The sequence below is a fragment of the Pomacea canaliculata genome, linkage group LG9 (genome assembly GCF_003073045.1).
Source record: "Pomacea canaliculata isolate SZHN2017 linkage group LG9, ASM307304v1, whole genome shotgun sequence".
NCBI lineage: Eukaryota > Metazoa > Mollusca > Gastropoda > Architaenioglossa > Ampullariidae > Pomacea > Pomacea canaliculata.
The window spans coordinates 4,335,632-4,362,681 of NC_037598.1; the positions used below are offsets into that span (position 1 = coordinate 4,335,632).

The window sequence follows — 27,050 nt, forward strand, 5'->3', positions numbered from 1 at the left end:
AGAAGACTCTCTTTTTTTCATTGCCCGCCCACCTGAGGGTGTGACTTGGTATGGGAACAAAAGTAGCTGCGCTAGAGGCTTGACCACACAGCAAAAATAAGACACAAGGCAAGGTGTACACATTTCTTGTCTCTCAGTGTGCACTCCATAAAAGTTTGTGGTAGGTTGATTGGAGGCATGCAAGCATGTGTGTTTGATGCCTGCCTGCGAAAAACAGACGTACCTTTTCTTGACAAAAAGTAGTTCTTACTTATAAGTTTAATCAAATCTGCAGCAAATTCTCGTGTAAGCATTCTTTGACACTTCTGTTCTAACGCCTCTGTCGTAATGAGTTTTGTAGAAAACCACTTTTCTACTATTTTTTAAAGCAGCAAAATGTAGACAGTTCGGTTTTACTTGTTAAAGATGAGAAAGAAGAGAACCATTGAAAGCACTTGCCAATGGAGGTGCTATAGTGGACAGGCCACAGGTAGCGATAAACTCTGTCAGTTATGACCAGTCGGATCAGACTAAAGACTGGACAAAGAAGGTGGTGCGATGTTACTTGTAGTTGTCCGTGAAGAAGAAAGAGATGAGAGAAAGATTGATCGAGTCAGACTTGCACATGCTGTTTGAATTACTTTGTAATCGTCTGTGGGTGCTTGGAGCTAGCTGAGTCACATTTAGACTGAACAGTGCTACTGTCCTACAGCCACTTCTGACAGTTTGCAGATGTACATAGCTGTATACACTGTATTAACACGATTTATGTTTTCTTTACATTACTTAATTGTATGGATGCAACGGGTTGCGATAGCGGTGGGTCACTTTTTGCAAAACTGTTCGCACAAACGGGTCCGTGACAGTCTTGAGTCCGGTTTGGAATTGGGGACTGACCAAATACTAAACAATGACCCAAAGAAGTACACACCGAATGTTGTAGTGTCTAGAATTCTTGGTTGTCCAAGTGAAATTGCCCTTAATTTTTATTGTTGCAATATTTCAACATGGAAACACTAGTCATCACTTTCTTTGACTTTTATAAACTTGGTCAGCATACAAGCTGTCAAAGTACAGTTGATTTCTAGGAACTGAGTAACGAATGGAGAACCTTCTCTTAGAAATAAAATGATTGTGAAGAACTGAGTAATTTTACCTCACGAAAATGAGCGTTTAGAGAAAACGATAGAGTGAATAGGTTTATTTTATCGCTGTAAATTAAACTATTACTGAAAGATAAATCAAGGGAGATTAATGCTTGTGACTTGACGATGCAGTTACCTCCCGTGCGTTTGCGTTGTAAGCTCGATTTCTCACAGAGGCTACATACACCTAGAGGAGGGACCTTCCTGTTCCCATTTTGTCGCGGATCTTAAATTTTGAAGTTGTTGAATTAGCCCCAGAACAAGTTTCATAGCTTTCAAAGAATGAAGCGAAGGGTTTGCACTTAGCGCTGTCAGCGCAGCTCACTGACGTCACGCTTCCGAAGGTTTTCCCTTCATTGGGACGTTTAGGAAAAAAAATCAGCGCCCGGGCACGGTGTGTGCCCCGCTGTTGAAAAACGTAAGCTGTGCCCGCTTGCTCTGAAGATTATCGATATTGTCGTACTTAACCTGCAAGTATTTTGCCATGTAGTTCAAGGTGTCCTGAGTCAAACCTGCAAGTACAGTGGTTAAAATTGTTCATTTTCTTATTCTTTCTGTCTGTCTGGCTGTCTGTCTGTCTGTCTGTTACTTGCCTATCGTAAGAATTTTAACACGAAACCTGACTTGAAAATTTTCGAAAAAACGCTCCGCGAAGATTGCGCCATCTGCAGCAATTAACGCTTTAAACAATTATATTATATATAATATCAGATTGCAAGACTTACAGACTTTAGACGCTACATCAATGTTTTAGGCATGTGCACTGAAGGTGGCTTACTAAACAAAGTGGCAGAATTAAAAAAGAACTCAAGATAGCGAGGCCCTCAAAAAAGAAAGAAATAAAGCCCCTGACATCCAACTTTTATGGCGTTTTCACAGGAACTGTGTGTAGATTAGCATTTCAATGTTATCTGTTGATAGAGGACTAGCAGCTTGGGAAAACTATTTTAATGAGGGAAGGAAGCCGACAATGGCCTCCTTCTGTATGCATAGCATCATTCTCGTACAACTTAGGTATGTTATTTTTATGAACATTTTGTGTTTGCGAAGGTGATATCTATGCTTGTGTTTCCCAGCCCAGAAACACATACCCGGGAGATAAATAAGGGCGGAGATATCTAAATGGAAAGTGGCTTTAACTTTATTTCTCCTTTCCTACTTGACTTGACAATATTAAATTGAGGAGTGGTCTGTTTAGCATGGTGCATCTATTATCTATCAGTCTAGTACATGCTTTTGGTTATCGTGAGTGCGATGGACAAGAAGATAAACTACCAAATGGAAAAAATCCCCTTTCACTCAGCATTTTATTTACGGATGAAATCTCTTTTGAACGTACCTGGAGGTTCAGAGCCTGCTGTAAACAGAAGACACACCACCAGGTGTACTCCACTCACAAACGACCAGCCCATCTTGACCACCTGGCGGTGTAGCTGGCCAGACGTCGAGCAAGCCGTTACAGACTGAATCACAGACGTCTTTCCTACTACGAGACACTCAAACACACGCAACCACAGTCATCTACCATCTGTAAGTGTGTGCAGGTAACGATGTCATCGAGCCAGTAGCGCGAACATGTGGCGGTGATTACTGGCGGACATTTTGGGTCGAGTGAAGGCGGCTTTGCAAGGCTTTAATCGGAGTGCCACACGGCGGGCAGATAGCGCCGTCCCTTGAGCCTAGTATCAAATGTCGGATGTTTCAAAACACTTGGTGCCGTGCGCCCCAAGTTCCTGCTATTTGCCGCGTTAGTTCGCTGGGTTGTGTGGCCAATGTCAGCAGTTCGGTCAGTTTTGTTTTACAAAAGATGGATAGTCTAGTGGTTTAGTCCGTTGAGAACAGAGACAGACTCCTGGCTGGAGACGGCGTCTGTGAGGGTGGGACGCAGCACCGCCTGGACCATCACGAACTCGTGCTACTACACCCTCCACGGCCAGGAGGACAGGACCGCAATCTCCGCAGTGGACACCAGCGAAAACTAGACTAGAAACTGAAGCAGGAATGTGCGTGAACAAAACAACAAACAAACACCAAGAGATACTGGGATGATTTAAACAGCAGTCACGCTTATAATAGTAAATTGTAGACATGTTGTAAAATCAGTCACACCTGTGGTCAATAAATTAGAGGCCAAGTAGAGGAAACTGAAATGTATGCATGATTTTACTTTTAATGTGGGTTATGCACAAAGATTAGAGTGTAGCAGATGATCTTTACTCTCTAGGGCCAGGAAGGAGGGAGGGATGGAGGCTTACATGGATTCTGTGGAAGAGGATGGTCTTCCTGATATTCATAATATAAACTAACAACAGATGTTTTAAACTCCGTATTTGTCATCCACCGACACATCCGGAAAGGTTTGCGCTTTCTACTCCATTTGGTAGCAAGATGATGCTTGTAAGTGCAGACAGATTAGGGCAGCAATAAATAAGTATTAATAACTGTTTATATCGTGTCATGTCGGTTTCGGCAGGCTTAACAAGAAACAGAAAAATTTAAGTATAAATAAGTACTATAATGATGTTAACGTAAAGCTGTCGATTGTGACATTGTGGCAGTCAATGTCAACAACTATACACAATATGTAAGGAAAGATTAACGAAAGAGAGAAGAAAGGAAAGATGGCAGGAAGGAAGAAAAAAGAATAAAGATAGAAAGATAATGAATGAATGACTGCATTGTGAATATTGAAAGGACCTGGACTCTGGCAGGAAGTTTGACGATTTTTCAACATACTCATTCTTCTGTAATATTTATTTCTTGAAATTCGGCAGCACAACTGTCCTTTTGTTGTTGTTGCTGCTGCTGTTGTGTTGTTGTTGTTGTTGGTTTTTTTGGTTTTGTTTTTTGCTTGTTTATATACTTTTTCTACAGGTATGGCAAAGAAATACATAAAGGTGTAACACTAACTTAAAAGATCATGGCAGTTTGAATTATGCATGTCTGATATAAAGTTACACACATCCATGATCAAATTTATATTATAAACAAACAAATAAACAAGCAAAACCAAAAAAGTACAGTTTGAGAAAAATCTTTTTATTGGAGACACCAACTTAGAATTAAAAATAGCAACATTGCTGATGTGTGTGCATATATATATATAGTATCAAGTGAAGACTAAGCATGTTGACTAACATGGCATGGCTTCATTGTTGAAGTGAAACTACTTCCACTTCACATTATGTATCACAAGGTGTGGCCAGACTGCATACAAGCATAATATACATAACACACAAGAATACCGAGAGTATATGAACTAAGTTGCTTGCCTAGCCAAGGAACTTCTGAGAGACCCATTAAGGTGAACAAAGTGAGCAGGGGAAGTCCCTAACGACGGCAAGACCCGAGAGACTCCCTCTGCTTAGACGAAGGTAAGGGCGATAATCCCTGCCTACCTATTCCTAACACCTGTTCCTAACAGATTAATATTATAATTCTTTTTTTCCAACCTACAAAAAAAGTGAAATCTCCATAAGCTTTCCAAAATTTCCAACTACACAAAAAATTGTTTTAGCATACAGTGAGCAATAGACCACCATTAGCTGTTCATTGTCAGGGTTGCTAGCAACTGGTCTGTGATATAGGGAAGCTATGGTAAACATACATTTGTTGGTAGATGATTTGTGTTTGGTTCTACATCCAATGACATCTAACAGCTTCTTCTTTCCATGATTTCCAGAATGTCTCCTCAGTTTTTGTAAGCATGCAAAAGAACATAATGAAAGTGGCTGCAAGAATTTTGATTCAAAGAAACATTTTTCTCAGTCCTATGTGCGGATGCAGCTTGCATGTCCCTCAAAATCTCATTGTGATCACAACACACAGTATAAATCAAACTGAATCGCTATACAGTCAAGGGAAATAAACAGATATACAGCAGAATATACATAACGAAGAGTCTTTTCACCTAACAGAAAGGACTGATACACATAATGAACAAAGGGATGACACAATAACGGAGGTAGAAGCCATGTGGAAGTATTTGTTGGTGTATTTTGTAATCTCAATACAATGAGTTATTGAATATAAAATAACAGAGCAACTGTCTTTTTTGTAATATCAATACAATGAGTTGTTGAATACAAAAAACAGTATCTGTCATTTTTGTAATATCAATACAATTTGTTGGATATAAAAAACAGCATCTGTCGTTTTTGTAATATTAATACAATGAGTTGTTGGATATAAAAAAACAGCATCTGTCGTTTTTGTAATATTAATACAATGAGTTGTTGGATATAAAAAAACAGCACCTGTCGTTTTTGTAATATTAATACAATAAATTGTTGGGTATAAAAAACAGTATCTGTCGTTTTTGTAATATCAATACAATGAGTTATTGAATACAGAGGTGTTCCAGAGAAATGATATACATGTATTACGTCTTTTTTCTGCTTCATGTGTTGAACAAATAACGCACGCAAGACATCATTCGTATACGAAACAATACGAGGCCTACCACAACTCATTACAGTCTAGCTGTCACAAGCATGACCAGTTTTCTGGGGGTTGAGCGACATGTGGTTTGAGTCAGTCCAATCCTGAAGCTCGTCGGCGCTCAGCTATTGTGTATTGTTTGCAAACATCTCACATGATTGGGATATGTCTTATTCGGTGTTCTAGGTGCTCATGGATGTGTTTTTCTAAGGGTTTTGAGAGAGGTGATAGGATTGAGATTAGGCGATAGTTGTAGGGTCACCTGGATACCTTGACTTGTGTATTGGGATAACCTTTGCTTGTTTAAAGTGTGTTGGAAAGTACGATTTATCGATACAGAGGTTATACAGGTCAGGGTCTCAGCAATGGCCGGTGCTGAGAGCTTTAGAATTTTATTGTTGATATATCTGGTCCTTTTGAGTGGTTTCACCCGCTATATCTCAAGGACAAAGCAAACAACTTCACAACTCAGGATTTTGTTTTTGTAAGTGGAATTTTCTCAAAAATAGTATCCAAAGGTTTATGAAGTATTAAGATTTTTGTTAAGAGTGTATATAGAAGAGGCGACCATAAGAACATTTGTGTCATATATGTGAGCATTGTGAATTAGTTAAGAAAGTCTCCACTCATGTATATTTTTCCAAAAATTCCAAAATCCATTTAAAGACAGGAAGATTTTCTTTTTTGTTTAACTTGGCCCATTTATGCTAACTTATTCTGTCTGCTGTTTGGGAGACTTATCAATCTTTGATTTGTGCTTGACTTTGGAAACAGTGAATCACTTCTATCATTAGACATCACATCTTTATCCCTCTGCCTTTATTTTAATCTACCTTTCTTTATGTGCTCCGGCTGGTGTGCACAAGCGAACTTAAACATGAACTTAAGCTTAAGTTGGCTGACTCAACTTTAAGTACAGTAACTCGGTGTGTTAGTATCTTTGAGTTGGGTAAGTGTTTGATACACTTCCAATACACTCATTGGGGGAATGCAAAGAGCGGTATTAATGAAAGGTAAAAAGCTGACCCGCGATGTATATAACAGAATAAAAATTTCAGAAAGTTCGAGTGTGCTCTCTGTCACTATGGTTGTTTCGTGTCCCAGACGACAAACTACCACCTAGTAGCCTATATTCTTGAGATTCAAGGAGCACGGCATCTACTGTGGACCTGAAGTGGTCCATCCATTCGGCTCGTTCGTTAGGGTTTCTATAAACAAATCCTACAAGAAGTGGAACCGTATTTTTTAGTTTTATTTCTAGCCAGATTGATTCTACGTTGTGGTTGTCGAGGTGGTGCAGGCACTTAGTACTGAGTGATGTGCGAATGTAGGTGACTAAACCAGTTTCACGTTTGCGTACTGCGTGCCGACGTTCTAGTAACCACGGACCTGTGTAGGTGGATGGCTGACTATATGCCGAGACCAACGCTCAGCCTCTTGCGAAGTTCTCCATTACTAGTCTCGGCGACGTCTCTTTGACGTCAACACTGTAATTACCGCAAATGTATTGCTTTGTTGCACTATTAAACCAAACACTTGCCTGTTTAGAACATAAAATTATTTGCTTCATTAGTCTGAAATCTTTCTTATGGAATGATAAATAGTATAAAAAGCACACAAACATTGAGATGTAACATCTTGGCTACTCTTGTCTGAACGGCCTATAGCGTGAATGAGAGCCGCCCGCCACTCGTCTTACTCTTACTTGCTCACGGAAGCGACAAAAAGCTTACACCAAAACATTTGACACTTGCACAGTGGCGTCCTTCCACGGAACAGTATAAACCACCTCCTGAGTGTTAATTTATTGTTGTTACTCCCGCAGAGTCTGCTGACACAGCCATTGTCGTCGTTCGCTAAACCGGAAGCAGTTCGGTCTATAGCCTCGTTCTAGGAGTTAATTTAAAAACAAAAATCGAATATGTATCCAGGGCGTACACCACAGATCAGGCCCGTTCTTAGCCCCCGCGGGGCCCGAGGCAAAGGGCATGTGCGGGGCCCTCACGCCACGATCACACGGTTTTAGTTGGGATCTAAAGTCACTTTTTTCCTCAGGGATATCTCGTCTTTTATCATTGACAGCACGCTGCATACACATTACAACATAATTTAAAAGCGCGGGGCCCCTTGAAGCGCGGGGCCCTAGGCAGATGCCTCGTCCGCCTGCCCCTAAGCACGGCCCTGCCACAGATAACAGGTAACAGTGCTCCTCTCAAACCCTACTTCGCCCGATAACATTCAGCTTGGTCTTTCTGTTTCCAAGTCATATCATATAACTGAGATTTTCACTAGGAACTTTTTTTTTCCAAAATGAAAAGGTAAAAGCTGGCGCGTGATGTATATAACAGAACAAACATTTCAGAAAGTTTGAGTGTGCTCTCTGTCACTATGGTTGTTTCGTGTCCCAGACGACAAACTACAACCACCAGTACATCAGGTTACCTTGGAAATTGCATATTAGAAGAGTCCTACTACCTGATCTTCACTGCCTATAGAAGCTAATAACCAGAACGAAGCAGCCAGTCAGCCATCGATACCAGCCTACTTGAAATCTACTACGGGACGTCGCAAGCGAAGGAGGCGAAAGAAGGAGAAAGCAACGACGACGAAAACAATGCCGGCGTCGAAACATCGTCGTCATCAGCAGGGGCTCATTGCGTATGCAAGGTAATTGTACGTTACAAACCGTGTTCCCGTTGTGTTCTAAGACTGCATGTAAGATGCTGGACCGGCCAAGGCTCACGAGTTTCTTACGAAGCTCACTCTGTGTAAAGCTGGTTGGTTAGTTTATTTAGTAGGAAAGTGCTTCTACCTTCAGGCGATTTCGCATTATGGGAGGGGGGAGAAGGGGGGGGGGGGGAAACCGGAGTACTCGGAGAAAACTCCCGATGCCCAGTCCTGCGTGGGTGATGGTTGTTAATGATTTGGTCAATGTACGATTTATGTAAAGCGCCATGAGCAAATCTTTGGAAAGGTACTATCAAAAAAATCTCATTATTATTATTATTGAGGCGTCCGATAACCGAGCTGCTTCTCTGTATCGCATTCATGTGATTCATGCTATTACATGATGGAAACATTTGACATCAAAGTAAATCGTAACTAGAAAGTAACTAGATTCGATGCAGAGCGCGCCCCAGATGCGGAGGTTGTATCACCGCTATTTCAACGCAAGAGAGTTTTTATCAAAAGATACATGGTAAAGGGCTACGAGCAGTGTACTTTCTCCGGACTTCATTCTGACCACTGTCTAACATGAAATGGTTTTGCTCTCTACCTCTGTGACTTCAGCTGAAGGTCAAAGCCAACTCGCGACATCAAGGTATCCGCTTAGTCTGAAGTCCTCCTTTTCTTTCCCAAATCCTTGAGAAAGTAGTTCTCAAGCAACTTATATCTTCTCTGAAAATTTGATTGCTCAGTTGCTGTTTTTTACTGCTTGTAATTGCCTTGCTTTCTGTTTCTGTGTATTTTACGGTAACGGTTACGTTCTCCATTACTTTAGATCTAATTCTTAATGCTCGTTCTTTTTTTATTTTCTAAAAATAGTCTCACTTTGGTTGAAATTTTGCATACGACAGCCTTTTGAGGCTCGTTTCGTCATCACTTCGTCTCTCGTTTCGTTACCGTTGCTCAAACTGCATAGCCATTTTTTTTCTTTTCTTCGCCGATTTAATATAACTTTTTTACTTTTAACTATTTTACTTGTTAACTCTAACCACGTGTTTTCTTGTACGTCTCGGTATCTGGTTTTATTAAGCAGTTATTATACACCTTGTCAAGTCTACCTTTTCATCGATTTACTTTACAGGTTATACGTGATTTCTTATTCGTAGCCTTTTCGTTTAAGCTTTTAAGTTTGATCCTGCTTTAGCTGTTTATGTAATTCATCAGCAACTTTTTTCTTAACAGCTTTGTTGCTGTAGATTTTCATTTGTGTAACAGTGTTGTAGGTGCTGGTATATTTTACTTTTTATTTAACTCTTGCCCATGATTAGTTAATTACTTACCATTGTGATTTTGGGAAAGTGAGTTTTTTGGTTTTACTCCATTTTGTTGTCATGTGCATTAATAGAAATTACAAACTTATGTAATTTGTATGCCAGCTTGTGTATTTTATAAACTTGCAAGGCAAGTATTGTCAGGGACCTAGTCAGAGTGCTAGGACTGAGCCCGTGTGTGGATGAAAGGGTGTGAATGATGGACGTTTCCTAAATGGTCGAGTGGTCTGTGTGACTCTTAACTCCGCAAGCGCCAGCGCCTTCTCCTGGCCTGTAGACAGCTCAAGAAAAATGACCTAAGGTGACGTCAAAGGGAGGTGACGAAAAGGAGGAGGGCGTTAAAGAGAAGAAGAAAAGAAGAACGAAGTGAGGAGAGAGGTAAGAAGACGAAGAAGAGACGGTATTCGGGAGAGGTGGACGCATCACTGAGATTAAGAGAGCCTTTGCCAAGACAATGTGCTTCGCTAGTAAGAGATTGAATGTGTTAGTATGAAGGAAAAAGCCTTCCAAGACAGTGAGTTTTAAAAGTGAGTAAAAGCTACCGTGGATTTTTGTGATTGCGTTAGAAGAGACATTTCCAAGACAGTAAGTCCTAATTGATAGGAAAGTAGTCACTTAACAAGGTGCGCTGTGGCTGTCCTAACAGCCACCACTATAACAGGCTATTACAGTAAATAGATCCTTCACTTTGGTAGCAAAGATTTTCTATCTTTAAAAATGACAAAATAGCTGCGATTAAAGAATACAAGGAATCGGCTGTGAAAAAACTGATGACAAACACGCCGAATGCCGGGACAGCTAATAATTAAAAGATTACTGCTCAATACTTTCTCCTATTCAAATGGCCAGCAGGCAGCAAGTCAGAGAGATAGGGAAAGCTGGCATGTTTTGGCCCAGAGTGTCCGTCAGTAACCTTTCGTCTTCAGTCTGTGCAACATGCAGTTAACATCTATTACAGATGCCAGTTTTCCATTGTGCACTGTTAAAACTGATTTCAAATTTCAGGCGAAGGGGTGTGCTGTCTGCCAGAAGCACGAAGTGATAAAGACCCAAGCTCCTGCAATGATACCCATCAAAATGAAAGAACCACTGGAGCTTGTTCAGACGGATCTCATTGGTAAGGAGATGTTAATAAGCCCATGGACGGAGGTGATGTGCTTGCAGCAATGTTTGGACACAAGAGAAGGAAGACTGAACCACTACCAGTGGTTCCTGCTGAGAGGCAAGACCGTCACAGTTTCAATGAAATAAAACTGGTCCTAGATTAAAATCTACATATTGATCATTTCTTTGTTATCTTGAAGGACCAGTTCCCACTAATTGATGGCCTGCAGAAAATTGACATTTTTGAGTCCGAGGAATGCCAGCGCGTAGGAACACCAGCAGGGAAGTTTGTACAAATTTTACATGTTGGTAACCATTGGCTTACAGTTAGTAATATCCATTGCTCTCTACCAGGGGAGGTGATCGTATATGATTCTTTTTTGAAACAATAAGAATAGATCATAAGGCTAAATTTTTAAAGCAGCTAGGCTGGCTATTGTTTACTGATGCGTCACATATGTTAATAAAATTTGTTAATGTTCAGAAGCAGCAAGAATCCGTCACGTGTGGGCTGTTTGCACTCGCATATGCCCATGCGTTGTATTTAGGTCTACGACCAGAACAGCTGAGTGTCTACGAGAATACATGTGGATCCATTTATCCAGCTTTTTTTCAGCCGGAATGCTGACGCCATATCCAGTACTGCCTTGTCAAAGAGACACCAATGGTAAAGAATTGCAAGGGCAGATGCAGGAAGAAGTGTTTTGTATCTGTCGACAGCCCAACTACCCACAGCTGCCAATGATCTCCTGTGACATCTGTGAGAAATGGTATCATTGCCGGTGCATGAAGCTACCTGATAAAGCCAAGTTACCCATCAGCCGGGGAATCTAAGGTTTGTGACGCAAAGCACTAAATGCACCGAGCATTGTCTAATTTTCACTTGAAGGCATGAGAAACTCCAAAACTCAATCGAGATTCTAATTTCGCAATTTCCTGCTCGATATCATTCGTATTATCTGGAATGGTTGCATGTTATGTTGCGTGTGTCCGTGTTTGCCAGTCTGTGTTGTGTATGTGTTTCTTTTAATTTAGTAAGGCACCATGAGCCTGTTCATAGGACTGGGATATGCCGCAATATAAATTAACTGTATTATTATTTTTTTCTAAAGTATTAGTCTCTTATATACAGGACGTCCCTAAAGTCTTCTACAAGCATGAAAAAAAAAGACTGATATACCGGGACCTGTTAATCTTGATGTTAAGCATTATCCTCTCCCATTAACATGAATGAACATTGTAATAGAATAAGAAGATAAAAATGTTATTGCTAGGTTTCATCGATTAGGCATTGCCTCTTTCTCCTCCCCTGTCGTGATAGTGAGTAAGAAAGATGGTTCCACTTGCTTACGCGTTGACTTCAGAAAACTGAATAGAGTAACTAGGTTCGATGCAGAGCGCGTCGCAGATGCAGAGGATCTATCCTTGCTATTTCAACGTAAGAGAGCTTTTATCAAAATTTCCCCGGAGAAACTGTGGAATATATTGGAGATAACTAAGATAAAATGCTATTTTAATTTTTTTGTAGGATGAGGGAACAGGGCCGCCGAGAGCCAGCCCGGGCCCCGGGACAGACCTCTCAGGGCCCCTTGTACTTGTAATCGTAAATTATTTTCCCAGTATATAATGTATGTTTACAATTCGAATCTCAATATCTACACTCAAACTCAACTTCTGCATGTGTAATGCTTGGGTGGTCTGTCCTTAGACCTTTCTTAAAAGAAAAGAAAAGGAGAAGAAGAAGAAAAAAATCCACTGACCAAGGCCGGGCCCGGGTACACCAGACCCCCCTGTCCCCCCCTCTCGTCAGGCCTGTGAGGCCTGTTCCTAAAGTAGTTTTGATAAGTGATTGTTTTGATGAGTGATTGTATGACAATCTGCTGTGATTTCAGTTTCATATCTGGAGAAATGCTGGAAGGCAAAAGGTGTAGGAAAAAGGTAACAAACGTGATGATTGACTTTTCTAAGCAATATTCTTGATGAGTTAATTAAGCCAAATTAAAGTTGCCTGTTGCCTGCTTCTGGAGACATTCACTGCTCATAGAAGCTGAACTAATATCCCTGTCTACAAATTTCCTTCTCGTGTTGTCTTTCTGACTGATGTAATTTTTATCAGCCTTCTTTTCAGTGTCAACCATATGAACAGTAACTCTTTGAAGAAAGAGGTCTTTCTTGACAACAGGGTTTGTCTCTGCCACACTAAACTTCTGTGCTCATTTTTCACCTCTGTCATGCTCACTCCTGTCGTCGCTGACGATGTGTTGATGAAATCGAGGCCATATGGTGCTTGACTTACGACCATCATCACTATCTGATTCGCTTACCTTTCTTTTACGCCCTGAGTCCTCCCACTCCTGTCACTGCTAGCAGAAAACGCAACAGCAGGATCCTTCAAGTCCAGACTGCTTGACAATGAAATAAGCTGCTATGAAGCAGATGCAGGGCTTGAATTGTCAGGCACAAGCTTTCAGAAGAGAAGCAATTGTCACCACTGGTTGTGCATCTCGTCTGCATGCCAGCATTGGCAACTGGTACTGATGTTGAAAATTTTGAAGCTGATTCGCTAATGGCACTTGAAATATCAAGGGTGCAGACAGAACCTGGCCGCAGACGCTTGGAGCAACCGGATGGACGAGACCTTCGCATCTTGGCGTTCAAAGACTACCTGGGCAAACAGCTGAAAAACAAGATCAACCAAAGTATGTTTCATTTAGTTTTAACGCAAAAAAAAAAAAGACATAGGTGTGCATGTATGCATCACATATTCATCCCCCTTATGCTCTCTCCTGCATCGCTCAAACAAGGAGCCCCAGAAATTTATACACCAGCTTAGGCGCTAAGAGCATGTTTTTTATGAGTACGCGCTTTACAAATTTTGCACTATTTATTATTATGCATCTGAAACTGTCTTAACAGCTTTATTCGGTGATCCAACCTGATAGTCAGAATCCATTAGCCCTGCTGGAAGAGGGCGAGTCCCAATTGCAAAAGTGAGGGAACAGATGGATACGTAGGCCATGCCACAGACAGAAAAACCCGATGTAAAACTTGTCGACATGTCACTGACATGCAGGCAGAGGTTAGGCTCTGTTGTAATGATCTCGTCAAAAACACAATAGTATGCTGTATGGACTGCAACAACAATAAAAACAAAAGAAAATTAGAACAGATTTAACGGAAATAAAAACCAACAAAAAAGGGTGCAGATTAAAATGCTGGCATAGAATATTATATTATGGGTATGTCATAGTTATGTTACATAGTTATGTTACATATGCAACAGCATTGTGATTATTGCATGACAAGACACTAGGATGCATAGTTATGTAACATTGTGGTTATGCAAAACATGGTCGTGGCATGAAAAGGATGCTAAAACGCATAGAGCATTTGTAACAACATGATGGTTATGCAGTTAGCTAGGATGCGTATTAAATCAACACTATAAATGATAATAACCATAGGAGACAAAATACTAAGACATAATGTAAGTACCTTAGCATCATATGGACCAAAAGTTAAATACATGTCAGAAAATAAATCAGATATATAGACTTAAGAACCACCTGAATCTATTGAGTTTGCTACAACATGTCTTCAAATACACATAGTTAAAAAAAAAGTGAAAACTACGAAATATTTTGGTCAATACTTCATCGAGAAGAGAGAAGAGAGCATATATTTTATCTTAGGTACAGAAAAATTGTGTGCGCACAGATGTGCATCTATTGATACTTGCCTTGAAAACCTCAGGACACAGATTCACGCCACAGAAAGGAACTATTCTGTTCAACGCTGTAACAGATAATGTACATATGAATTTACTGCACATGAGGGAAATCTTCCTCTGTCTCAGGAAATTATTTTAACTATGCACAAACCTTATGGGTATTCTTTTTTTTTTCAGCAGTTTCAGCAAAGCATGAAGTCATCACCCACCACTTCCAACATATGATTGGAAGTAAGCTCAACAAAAGCTCGGCATGCTCCTTTTTTTAAAAAAAAAAAACAAAAAAAACAGAAATCCAATGCACAAAGTCTCAAAAACATCGACTCATTCAGTTACAAAGCTGGTATCAGTGTTGCAGTTTGTTTCCTTTTTATATATATATTAAAGTGTATAAGGACTGCAAGAAGTATGTCTAGACGTTTTTAGTAGCTGTGTGCGTGTCGCTGACCTAAGCTTAGTTAACCAAATACGCGACTGTAATAGTAGATTGTAATACTTACCTCCCCATACGTACGACGAAAACGGAATTACAAACACACAACACTGCTCCCGCAGACAAAGAAGAAAGAAAGTGGAGACTGTTGATCTTCAGTTGTAGCAAAGATGCACAATGGAGACGTTTGACCTTCAGCTAAAGTCACAGAGATGGAGAGTGAAGGCAGTTGATATTATTAGGCAGCAGTCAGAAAGGAGAAAGTCCAGAGAAAGAACAGTTTAAGACGCTGCACGATGACGTCGAAAACACAATTCTTCCATCTGATTATGGAAACAAAATGTTATTCTCTGTTCGCAGATTGTTTTTGACCGACCGTCTTCTTCACGCAGACGTTCGACTGCTTCTCGATTTTTCTTGAAAATGACGTCACCCAAATGACGCACACAAAGACGTAAGCTGACGCAGGACTCCTCGCAACAACTTCTAGATTTTTCTAGATGATTTTAAATACAATGTATATCTATAAAAGCCACGAGAGAGAAAAATGCGCGAGATAGAGATAGCAATGGGATTGGTGTAACTGCCAGGTGCATGGCAGGGACAAGAGTCACAGAAGACTTGCTCGGGGAAAAAAGTCTTGTTTGACTATAAGTCGAACCGTTAGAGACGGAGTTACTAGCGGTTTATTTTATACACGCTAAAGTAAACATAATTAAAAGAGCCTCATATTATTTTTAAATTGCATACACATCTTAGAGAAAAAACTCATATAACTGAGAACAATATAGACACTAATAAAAACTGCAGCACAATCTGTCCTAGCACGGACAGTTCAGTGGTGAGGCCGGTGGATGGAGAAGTGATGGACCCCCGTCGACAAGAAGCAGCCAACAGGCAGGCACTTTCATGGGTTTTACTTTTGAAAAGTTCTTACACTTAATGGTCATTTTACCTCTGTTGGTTGCATCCACGCTAATTATTGTCATCAATCTCCTGTGCTTGACTGTCACGTGGTCCTTGCTGCGTCTCTCGAGTGACCAGGTAGAGAAGGTGACGGTAGTGCATACGCCAGCTTTAAGCACTGCTCCACCTGATGGCTTTGTTACATAAGCACTGCTCAACCTGACGGCTCTGTTACATAATCTGCCGGCTGAGTGAGGAGGAGGGGGGAATTGGTGTTTAACGCCAAGCCAGCAACTAAGGCTATATCACGGCAAGGCAGCCAGCCCTGTAAAGAGATGCCACATGCTGAGAAATAACAACACGCCTGAGACGAGATCTGAACTCAGGACAGCCAACTCTCACTGTATTAGTGACAGGTGCTAACCGTTGCGCTACCGGCTGTGAGAGAAGTTTGGAAGAGGGGAAGGGAGAGAGAGAAGAAACATTTTTCCATGCTGTACATTACAAAGATTACACTACAGAAGGGAGTTGGGACTACTACCTACAGGTTGCCTGCGACCAGACTGCAGAAAACAATCTACATATGGTATGGGATGCAGCCAAATATTCCTTATATCCCAGCCCATTACAACTCTTCAACCTCTCTCGAGCTGTGAGTCACTACAGATGGCAAGAAGGAAAATTCCTAGCACTGAATGTCTAATTAGACAAGGAACTTCGAGCTAAAGTGGACGAAGGTTTTCAAGAGCCTTTGCAAAGAGCAGTTGTGAATATATAACAAAAATTACAGCATGTACAAAGACCTCAAGAAGCAACTTTATTGTTTTCAGCTAACAACAGATCAAATTTTTGTCATTTCTGGCCTGAATATCACATAGAAAGTCTACAGTATCACAAAGCATCTTAACAGAAATATCGATAACCAATAGCATATCCTCGGTTTTAGATGTGAAAGTATTCGAAACTGAAAACTTTTAATATAAAAAAGTTTATAACTGTGTGAGAAACGACATTTCACTTTGAGCAACAATATATTAATAAAGTTGTAATATCTGGCTATCACAAACATTTCCAGACTGATAATTAATTTTCAGGATATGTGCTCTCTTGTTTCTTTAACATCACCAAGTAAACCAGTAAACACCAAAAATGTAAATAACACATATTAACATTTTAAATAATAGAGATTGTAGGACTTCCCACTTTTGAGCAAAGAAAAACAATTCCAATCAAAGGAAGATATCAGATGGACTGTGTTCAATACAGTGAACAAAATTCTGCTAAATACCTCAGAATATTTTGATCTCATAATTGCTGTCATCCTTTTATACTGTGGTTTAAAGGGATGCTTCAGATAATATCTATGATTCTGGTAAATCTAATGAAACAGTATCAATAATATAATTAACTTTCATTAAAAAATTAATTACAATTATATGTTAAGAAGGTAGTCATATCTTTGTAAATATTAAAATGCAACACAAATATATATTTGTGTAAAGCAAGCCACATTTCCTTTCACAAAACTTGAAAAAATGCTTCAAGCTAATATCAAGCTAACAACTGCAATTTGTGCAACAACAAGTGAACATACAACACCTAATTTCAAACCATCAGTTCAAAGCAGATAACCCAAAACCTTGCTAGACAATAGGAACTACAGTGTATATATATATATCTTCAAAACTGGCATCTTGAGAACGGTCTGAGTGATCTGAGACTTTAAAAACAGTTAACATTTTATAATCTATGATCACAAATAAAAATACTATTGCATTACATGAATATGAGACAAAGCCACTGATAATAAAATGACAACAAAATATTTCAACATTTCTAAAATACATGACACACCAAGGCAGCTTTTAAGGTGAAACGTATTATGATGATGATTTCACAGAGGGAAACACTCAGACTGAACTTCCATTACTAAGAGACAAAGTCTTTATAATAATAGCTTGTAACTTACAGCTTGTGTGCAACTTTTGTCATTAAAAGTATTGCAGCCAAAGAGATGAGAGATAGGAAGAATTTGTCACATAAGACTTATGAGGAATATGTCTTAATGCTGGCCACCACTATTTCAACAATCACCAATCCTACACTTACAGTTTATTTATTTGCCAAGTGAGATTACACAAGGAATATGACTTAATGATGGTCACCACTATATACAATTGAATCTCACACTTGCAGTCATTACTACATGGATCACTATATTTTAAACTAAATTACATGCATAAGCAAGCCTAAACACAGGCAGGGACACACATTCACTCATAAACATGCACTACACACAATATGAAACTGGAAGTTATCTGGATCGAAATATGACAGCTGATACAGACTTATCTGCAGGCATCTGCTGTAGAACCAGCATGTGTCAGATCTTTTACTATTCTACATTTGTATCATAACAGCTGGATCTGTTCCTTATGTGGTGTAGTGCTGGTGGTGTAGTGATAAAAAGACAAAAAAGTGGAAAGTTTATTTGTGATAATGCTACCCGGTATGATAAAGCTGCATCAGTGTGACAAAATAACAAAAAGATTTCAATTAAGTTTAGCAAAGTTACGTAGAGATGAATCAAAATGAAGCTTCTGATATAAGATTAAAAGTGGCCAAGCAGATACTGGATACCATGTTCACATAGGGTGTGACATACAACAAAGTTCAACAAAAGAAACCTTCTAGAAACAAGTTTATATGAGTATATAAAACAAAGGTTAAAACTGCTTAAAAATAAGCACCAATTTTTTTTTTTTTTTTTATATCAAATAGCCCCTCTAAAAAAGTTGAGCATAAAAAGAGATAATAAACAGTAAAATTCAAATGCATCAACAGCAAAAAACTTTTACAATTCAAGTAAAAGTAAGAAACGGGTTTAAAATTGCATAAATAAGCACTACTTTTATTAAATTTCATAAAAGTGTGGATATTAATGTAGCTTCAAAATAACTATATGCGTACAAGCAAATGCATCTTTAGCGACTACACACAGTAATAACACTTTGTCCCAAAGTGTCTACAGTTACCCCCTGTGGGACCCCGATAGATAGATAGTTTGCAATAGCAGCCATTATTATGAAGTTACTTTACAGAACACAAGTTTTAATAAAGTCTTCAGTAGTTGTTACCCCTCCTGACCATCTATATACATGCACAACTACATCTTGGAAAACACGAAATTGCATAACAAATGTGCACATGTGTGCATGCATATGAGTGCACACGTGCACTGGCTTGTGGCAGGGCGCCACATATATAACAATACTTTTAACTAATCTGTACAATCACAATTAGGATGAGAATGGGGAATCAAGAAATTGCACAGTAACAGTCACAGTCCTTGAAAATATGCTTCAGGGCAGTGCTGTGTGGAAAGCACATATTGCAAGTCAGTTTACTTCCCAAGTTATTTTACTGGTGTGGACGTGTCAAATGTCACAGCTCGTATACAATTCTATAAAAATAAAGAGGATTCACCCTTATTTTATAGAATTCAGACGTTAAAGTTATTACAGGAAAAGTTAGGACTACTTTCTCAAATCCCTTCCATCTTATACTAGGTTAACTAACTCTTAATAATATTTTTTTTTCATCTTATTGCAGGCTGCTTCATTGCTTTTTCTCTGTAACTTTTTAATAATGATTACCTTTACTCACCTCATTATTCTGCTTTATTTTAACATACTCGCAAGGTATAATACTGGATTCCACTACAAAGCAGTAATGTAGTAACCAAGGGTTGGAAAAAAATCACATTAAAAAAATTTATTTTCCATGAAAATAAAACAAATTTAACAGAAAACAATAATAAATATTTCCAAAACAGTAACCATACCAAAGCATATTCATCAGATTTCCAAATCCTTAAAAAAGGATTGTAAAATAAATAAATTTCTTTAAGACAATGAGACCTCCACAACTTTCAGAATACATAAAATAAATAAAATTCATACCCCACATATATCTGCATGTGATCTTTGATAATGTGTAGTCAGATTTTTTAAGGTGTCATTTAAGTCTGAAATAGTTCAATCAATGCAGCTGATGATAAAGACAAAAACTGCCATGAAGTAGGAAACACTTTCCTCATGTGATCTTGACGCAAACAGGGTCCCATTCAAGACACTACTTCCTGATTTCCTCCCCTACCCTGTTCTACAGTTTACTTACTCCATTGACAAAAATGTAGTTTGAGAAGTGTAGCTGCTTTTACGAGGTCATATAGAAACTTTAACCACCGCCACAACCTCCACAACCTCCCCCACAACCACCCCCACATCCACCGCCGCCTCCTCCTCCCCCACATCCACCGCCGTCTCCTCCTCCTCCCCCACATCCACCACCACCTCCTCCGCACCCCCCACACCCACCGCATCCCCCACAACCACCACACCCACCAGCTCCACCATCGCCAGCAGCATCTACATCACCTGCACCTACAGCACCTGCATCACAGACTCCAAGTGCGCCCCCACCATCACACTTCTGCCCACACTCCACCAAGTCCGTCTGTTGCTGTGCATGCCAGTTCTCCAGCCAATGCACCCATAAACACCCCCCCACCACAACCAGCACAAGCATCTATCCCATAGGTGCTTGCGTATGTAGTGGTTGGATGGCGTAGCCAGCAATATGCCTGTGGCCATAATGAAAGCCATATCCTCAGATGGTATGTTCTGCACCGGATGAGCACCACGTGAGGGAGGTGGACGAAGAGACTGACCTGGCGACCATGACCAGGGACGAGGCAGACATAGCACATGCAACAATGACACACTAAAGGCCAAGGCTAGCTTTTCAGCAATGTCATTGTTGCTGCTGCTTCCAATCTGTGCACAAGAGGAAAATCATGTAAAGGTTTTGTTAGATGTATCTACAGATGTTCTTAACTATACCCTAGTTCCAGTAGAAAACCAAGACTTATATACTAAGAAATATAAATGATTCAAAAGGTAAGAGAACAAAACAGCAGCTGTCAATGACTAACTCAACAAGTACTCACCTGTGTACCTCCATTTCCAAGATTAACAGTAAGACCATCAAAAGCGAAGACGTATTTGCCTTGAAGGTATGGCAGCTCTAGTGTATGCCAGCACTGATCTTTGCATAGCCACACACGTACTATTAATGTGCCAGGATTGCCATGTACTCCTTTCATACCCCGCTGATATCTTGAACCTGCATAATACACAAATAAACTGCTTTCTCTGTGCCCCTCTTGTAGATATAATAACCAAATTAAAATAAGAGTGTATTCTCTGAAATATATCACTTGAGACTAAATACACAGAATTAAACAATAAAGCTGAATACTTTCAAAGTGTTTTAGATTTCAGAGTTTAAGATTTTGCAAGAAAGAAAAAAAACATTAATGTTTACTCTATCTCAATTTCTACATGCTTAATCCTCTAGGTATAAACCTAATCTATTTGCAAAAACTAAAAAAACTAAGAAAATAAATTATAATTAATATAATACTTACCTTTGAAGCCAGCTTTTCCTCTTTTGAAACCTTTCCACTTGCCAACAACAAATCCCCAGTCGCCCAGGTGATTCTTAATCACAACAGCTCTCTCTCCAGCTAATGGATTGAGGTACACTGCTTTTCTTGGGTCTGAAACCTAAAACTCCAAGTCAATTTTATATTCATATTATTTTCCGATTCTAAAATGGTGTATATACTTGTTACATTTAAGTATATAATATGCATGTATGTGTACTGGCATGCAGCAGAAAGAATAGCTGTTTCTGCTTAAAACAAAATTTTTAAAACAATTATGAATATTACTTTTTTAAATAAGCTGGACCTTCAGTTGAGATATTTCCAAAACAATCGAAAATTGCTCACGGGCAAGCAACAATGACAATATGGACAGTTCGTTCTAAGCTGAAGATGATCCCTACCTATGCCTATTTAGGTTAAACTACCCTCTTGGCCTACACATCCAGCAGTCTTCAGGTTTTTTAAAGTCAGTCTCACTTTGTGTGAATGTGAATTTTCTTTCCTCCCCAAATAACCTGCAGATACTACAGCTCCCTTTTAAAGCTTCAGAGAACAAAGAGATGTGATGCTGCTGCATAATTTCCTAAATAGTCCTACCATTAAATACTGCATAAAAATTAAATGTCTTCAAGGCGCCACAGTGTACTCACTTGGGTAGGTAGTGGAAGAGTGTCTGTTCCAACAAGATGTGCCACAGCAGCCATTTTGTCATGATAGAACACCTGGACAACTGACATTAGCAAAGGCAGACTGTGGATTATGCGGCAAGTAAATGTCACTGCTCCTGTGTGGTTGACAAGTCTGCACAGTGTCAAAACCAAGAACATGAAATTATAAAGCACTTCATTAATTATTAATGCCTATTTTAACACGTAGAAAGGTACCAAGGACATAGCATAGAAACAACTCATGCAATAATGTAAATATAATCTTAGCAGACAAGTTGAACAGTAAGATTCCATTAATGAAACCATTATTGCATTAATGTTACTGATGAAGCAATATTATACAAAATATCAGTTCAACAAATATTTTCTATTATTACTTGCAAATAAATAATGACTTAATTATTTCTACAATAAAACAATTATTTTTAAAAAATTATATAATGACACTCAAAAACAAAAGAAAAGTAAACAAATCCAATAGTGGTAGTAATAATAAAAAAAAAATGAAAGAGAGCCTTTGATAAAGTGCATTTTCCTACTAAGTACATAGCTTGAAAATGTACCATTAAAAAACAACAATAATAGATACAGAAATGGAAAATAATGAGGGTGGGATCATCTTGTGGAGATGAGGTATAACACCTTTGCTTCACAGAAAACAAAGGTAAATTAACTTGTAAAACACGTTTGCTTTATGAGAAGTAAGGTCACTCTTTTTTCATAACATTTTCTTTGTGACTTAAAATGAAATTTATTGAAATATAGACTGAAACAAAATGAAGAGCTCATTGGCTTAAATTCAAGTTACAATTTCATGTGGTTAAAGAAATGAAATACAAAGGCATCAAATCTAAATATAATTAGTTAATTACAGTATTCTTGGTTTTCAAAATACAAAAGTCTCAGTAAATAAATTTGTAAGTTCAAAGTACAAACAATTACCTGTGAGAAGCTACTTGACACACATTTGGCTCTCCTGAAGATAAAGGTCGCAAAGGTACAGGTCCCCACATAGACTCAATGTTCTCTGGCATGATGGCCTCTGAGAAACTGGAAGCCTGCAGGTACAGCATAATAGGCCCACGTTTTGGCTTGCTCACATGTGCTTTGAAGTTCAGTACTGTCTGATTGTTCTGTCAAAAATAATAACATGGTAATTATAATGATAGCTATATTTCTAGAGGATGAAAGTGGATGATTTTTATTGCTCAGAAAAAAAGATTTACGCAAAGGTTGTTTTCAATGTTACATTTGAAAAATAACTGGTCATTTCTTAGGAAAAAGCCCTAAAGACCTCCCCACCAAGAAAGAAATATTTAATTGCTTGCTCTTCCAATTCTGTCAGTAAGTGTGATTACACTGAAAATATGCAGAAAATCTACAGTTGAAGAAATGTCCCATAGCAGACATAATCAAAAAAAAATTTTTTAACCTCGGTTAATTCGGTTGAAATATAAAACACAAAGCATAAAAAGAACAAATAATACAGCTGACATGTCGGATGGAGTCGTTAGAGAGCATGGGGGTTGTTGCCTCCAAAGGAAAGGCTGGTTTTAAAGTTTTATTGTGAGTGAATTTATACAGCTTTCACTTAACACAATAAATTCATAAGGACATGTATGCTATTATGTACTCATTTGTTGTCCATTCCATTATCACTATAGGTTTGTTGTGTAGTCACATGGCTTGGGTATTTGGTATTTTACCGGCCCTGTGCGTAGCTTACAATTTTTAGACTGGCCTGCAAAAAGAAAACTTTGCCCACCCCTGGTCTAAAGAATATCAAGCTGATATTTCATCTCATCTGCATTAAAATATTTAATTATTATAAAAGAGTTAATTATGGAAAGTGAGGAATTAATCAGTTTCACAAATATGGCTGTTAGAAAATAAATATGGTACCATTTCATAATCAGTATTAACTTGAATGAATGGGGCAAAAAAAAAAAAGCTTTTTATCTTACCTGTCCAAAAGATACAGATGTATCAATTGTTGTTGCCTGGGTTAAGGAGTTGATAATGGTAAGCATACTGAAGTCTTTCTCTGCCACCACCATCTTTGAACCAAAGCAGGAAAAGCCTGTTTGCTCCATCAGACAAAATTTTAAGTTATTGACTCTTGAGTGTCAAATTTGACCTCTGCCACTTTCTTGTCTTGCCACAGCAGGCCCCCAGTAAGTGTTGAGAAAGTGCTCACAACTTTGCTGTTTGCAGCTGTGTGAAGCTTCAGTTTGATCTTTCCTTTTATAGGTGGCAAATTCTTTATCTCTATGCACTCAAAATGAATGTGTGCTGACTTGGCGGCCATGTTATAGCATTGTTCCTCTGAAACTGCATAGATCTTACCAGCTGATGGGTTGCCCCTATACATTGTCCCACACAAAGGAAATTTTCTCCATAGGTCCGCTTCCAGAGTTCTCTTGTCTCCATATCTGAAGTATACAGTTTAGAACCTTCTCTACGATCTGTGACAGAATCATCGTGGTTAAAAGTGCGGCCCAAGATGGCCTCCATATCCATCTTGTAGGCAAGAGGATGTAGCTGATGAGTGTGCCATATCAAGTCGATATCATAGCATGGGACTATGAACAGGTTTGGATTTTGTTGCTTTAAATACAGAAACTTCTTATAGCGCTTCTCTGAGTTGGCTAGGAACTTGAAGTCTTGGTAATGAGGAAGGCTCACTTGGTAATAGAAAACATCTTGTCTGGAAGCAGCTGAAATCACATCATAAGACAGCTGTGATATAAAGCTGCAAGGGACATCAGAAACTGAGCTGTTCAAGCTGACCTCAAAAGAATGTTGAGGGTACTCTGCCTCCCATAATGAACAGGATCTCTGCAGCTTCAAGGCCCTTTCTGTCCCAGAGAATAACTCATGGTCCACAATGATGCCTCCCAGTCTCTGACAGTCTCGCTGATAGGCAACTGGTGAGAGAAGGTGGCAGTGCCAAATCCACTCTATGTCAAGAGGTGCAGCAAGACTTTCTCCCTGCCATTTAGAAGCCAGAGGCAGCCACAGCTTCTCATAACGGTAAAGTGCCAGCTTGAGCACATGGGGTTGCTGCAGAGATGGCTGGTTTGACACCTGCTTCAAGAAGACAAGCTGGTTAACAGCCTTCTTCACAAGATCAATGTTGAAGTGAATTGTCTCTGGACTGGGAGTCATCACTGAAAATAAAATTAAAAAAAATATCTTAAACCTGATACATAATAGATGTGAAAATTTGCACATTTTAATGACTGGCAATTATCTGAGCAAAACTTCAAAGTAACTGCCCGATCGTTCAGTTCACTGGAAGAATCAAGAGCCTATAACCCACTTACTCAAATTCAAAGATCAAACCACGGACGTGTAATACAACTCTGTGAGCAAACGGCATCCGCTAGCAGACGATCCCGCAAAATCCATGACGCCAGTGAAAAATAATGGCTTATGCTGAGACAGGCTTCCTAAACTGTGGCCATCTACACTTACAGAGTTGCAGTGTCTGGCAGGCTAACCTCAAAAGGTCAAACAATCCAGACTTTATAGCGAAAGACAACAACAGTCCCTGCACGACCGTGTTAGCTTCGTCCGGTTAAAATCCCGTAACCTTGAACTTTTACTCATTCATTGATTGTTTAAGTCAAGTTATTTGAAAAAACTTGTACGAATCTCTCAAAGCATGAGCACCATCGTTCACAGATCCAGAATTAAGATGTATTTCGGCTCTGACTGATATAAAACTGATACGATTTACCTAATTTAGTACAGCACAATGAAAAAAAAAACAACATAGAAAAAGGTGAAAATCGTGACGTAAACAATAAACAATCCTGTGTACTGTGTACAATTATTATCATTTACCATACACTGTATGCTTATTCATACTGATACTTTCAACCTTATGTTAGTCTGAACCAATATTACTAAAAACGGTACGTTTACCTGTTGATTTTACTTAGTAAACATTTCCTTCTTCAAGTACGGTGGGTTCGAAATGTTGCTGCTGCATAATTTAATGATAACCTTCGTCACGTGACATCCTGGCATTTCTCTCTCACCTCCGAGTGTGTTATGCTCTCAGTCGGTGTGGTTTGGTGTTCTATACTTCTATATCAATCAAAGATAAGGCAATTGCTTGAATCATGTAGTCAAAATTGCCAGCAAGATCATAGGCTAAACAATTAAACTGATCGAGCAATGAACTAAACAGCATTAATTCCCCCAGTCGCTTCCCACACAATTACTACTGTACTCCTACCTCCTCGATCAACTCTCCTAGCAATAATTATCGGAGGCACACACATTATATAGGTTATTTGTGGTACTTGCTGTACTTCCATTAAAGACTGCATGAATGCCGATATAAAGGATACTTGGAAATGGGGTAGCTATAGGTTTGGTCTTTTCTCTCCAGTTATTAGAAGCATAAATTCAGTTTATTGGGGGCTGAGTGATACGGACCCAGCCTGAAACTCGATCGTCGGCGTTCAGATATATGTAGCACGGAAGTGTGTTTACAAGTTCGATCATGGCTGTAGGAAGCAAATGGCTCAGTTGGTGGTGTACGTGTATTGTGGTGTCATCTGCAGACATTTCACACGATTGGGTTATGTGGACGGAAAGATCATTAATGTAGATGAAGAAAAAGTCTTAATATGGAGCCCTTGAGGAACATCGAATTAGACTTCAGGAGGATCAGACAATTAAGGAGTTTATTTGGTGCTCCCGGTACTTAAATTATATCATTCTAATTTTCTGATGAGCAGATTAGGATCTGTAACGTCAAAGGCTTTAGCAAAGTCAACAAATAAAGGCAATAGAAAAAAGATTTTCGCTGATGTTATTAAGCCATTGTTCCTCCATTGATGTTAATGCTGTATGACAAGAGTGATTGGGCCTAAATTTGGATTGTGTGGAGAAGGATCATGCTTTATTAGGCTCTCATGAATGCGTTTTTCTAAGTTTTGAGATTGGATGACAATTTGTAGGGTTATCTGATTTATTAATTTGAATAATTTTTACTTAAGGGGTGTTGGAAAGTAGGATTTATCAATGCAGAGGTTATACATAATGTTGTCAATACTTTCAGGCCCTCTGGTGTTTGTTTTTTTGAGTTGGGTATATATATATATAGTTTCCCCCAGGAG

The 27,050-nt window shown here is 39.1% G+C and overlaps 1 protein-coding gene and 1 long non-coding RNA gene across 2 annotated transcripts; both read right to left on the bottom strand.

Moving 5' to 3' along the window:
- Positions 1 to 12,620: 12,620 nt before the first annotated feature.
- Positions 12,621 to 13,794, bottom strand: LOC112572188. The gene is made up of 2 exons (XR_003100956.1): positions 13,602 to 13,794; positions 12,621 to 13,343 (listed from the first exon to the last, which is right to left on the bottom strand). It is a non-coding gene; the product is annotated as an uncharacterized LOC112572188 (long non-coding RNA).
- Positions 13,795 to 16,529: 2,735 nt separating this feature from the next.
- Positions 16,530 to 25,502, bottom strand: LOC112572431 (glycine-rich domain-containing protein 1-like). The gene is given in 12 exon segments (XM_025252108.1): positions 16,530 to 20,039; positions 20,085 to 20,226; positions 20,300 to 20,335; positions 20,337 to 20,573; positions 20,747 to 20,922; positions 21,227 to 21,365; positions 21,898 to 22,048; positions 22,858 to 23,048; positions 23,880 to 24,034; positions 24,037 to 24,300; positions 24,303 to 25,085; positions 25,242 to 25,502. Coding segments are annotated over 12 exon segments (2,340 nt in total). The 5' UTR covers positions 25,243 to 25,502; the 3' UTR covers positions 16,530 to 19,974.
- Between the last annotated feature and the right edge of the window lie 1,548 nt (positions 25,503 to 27,050).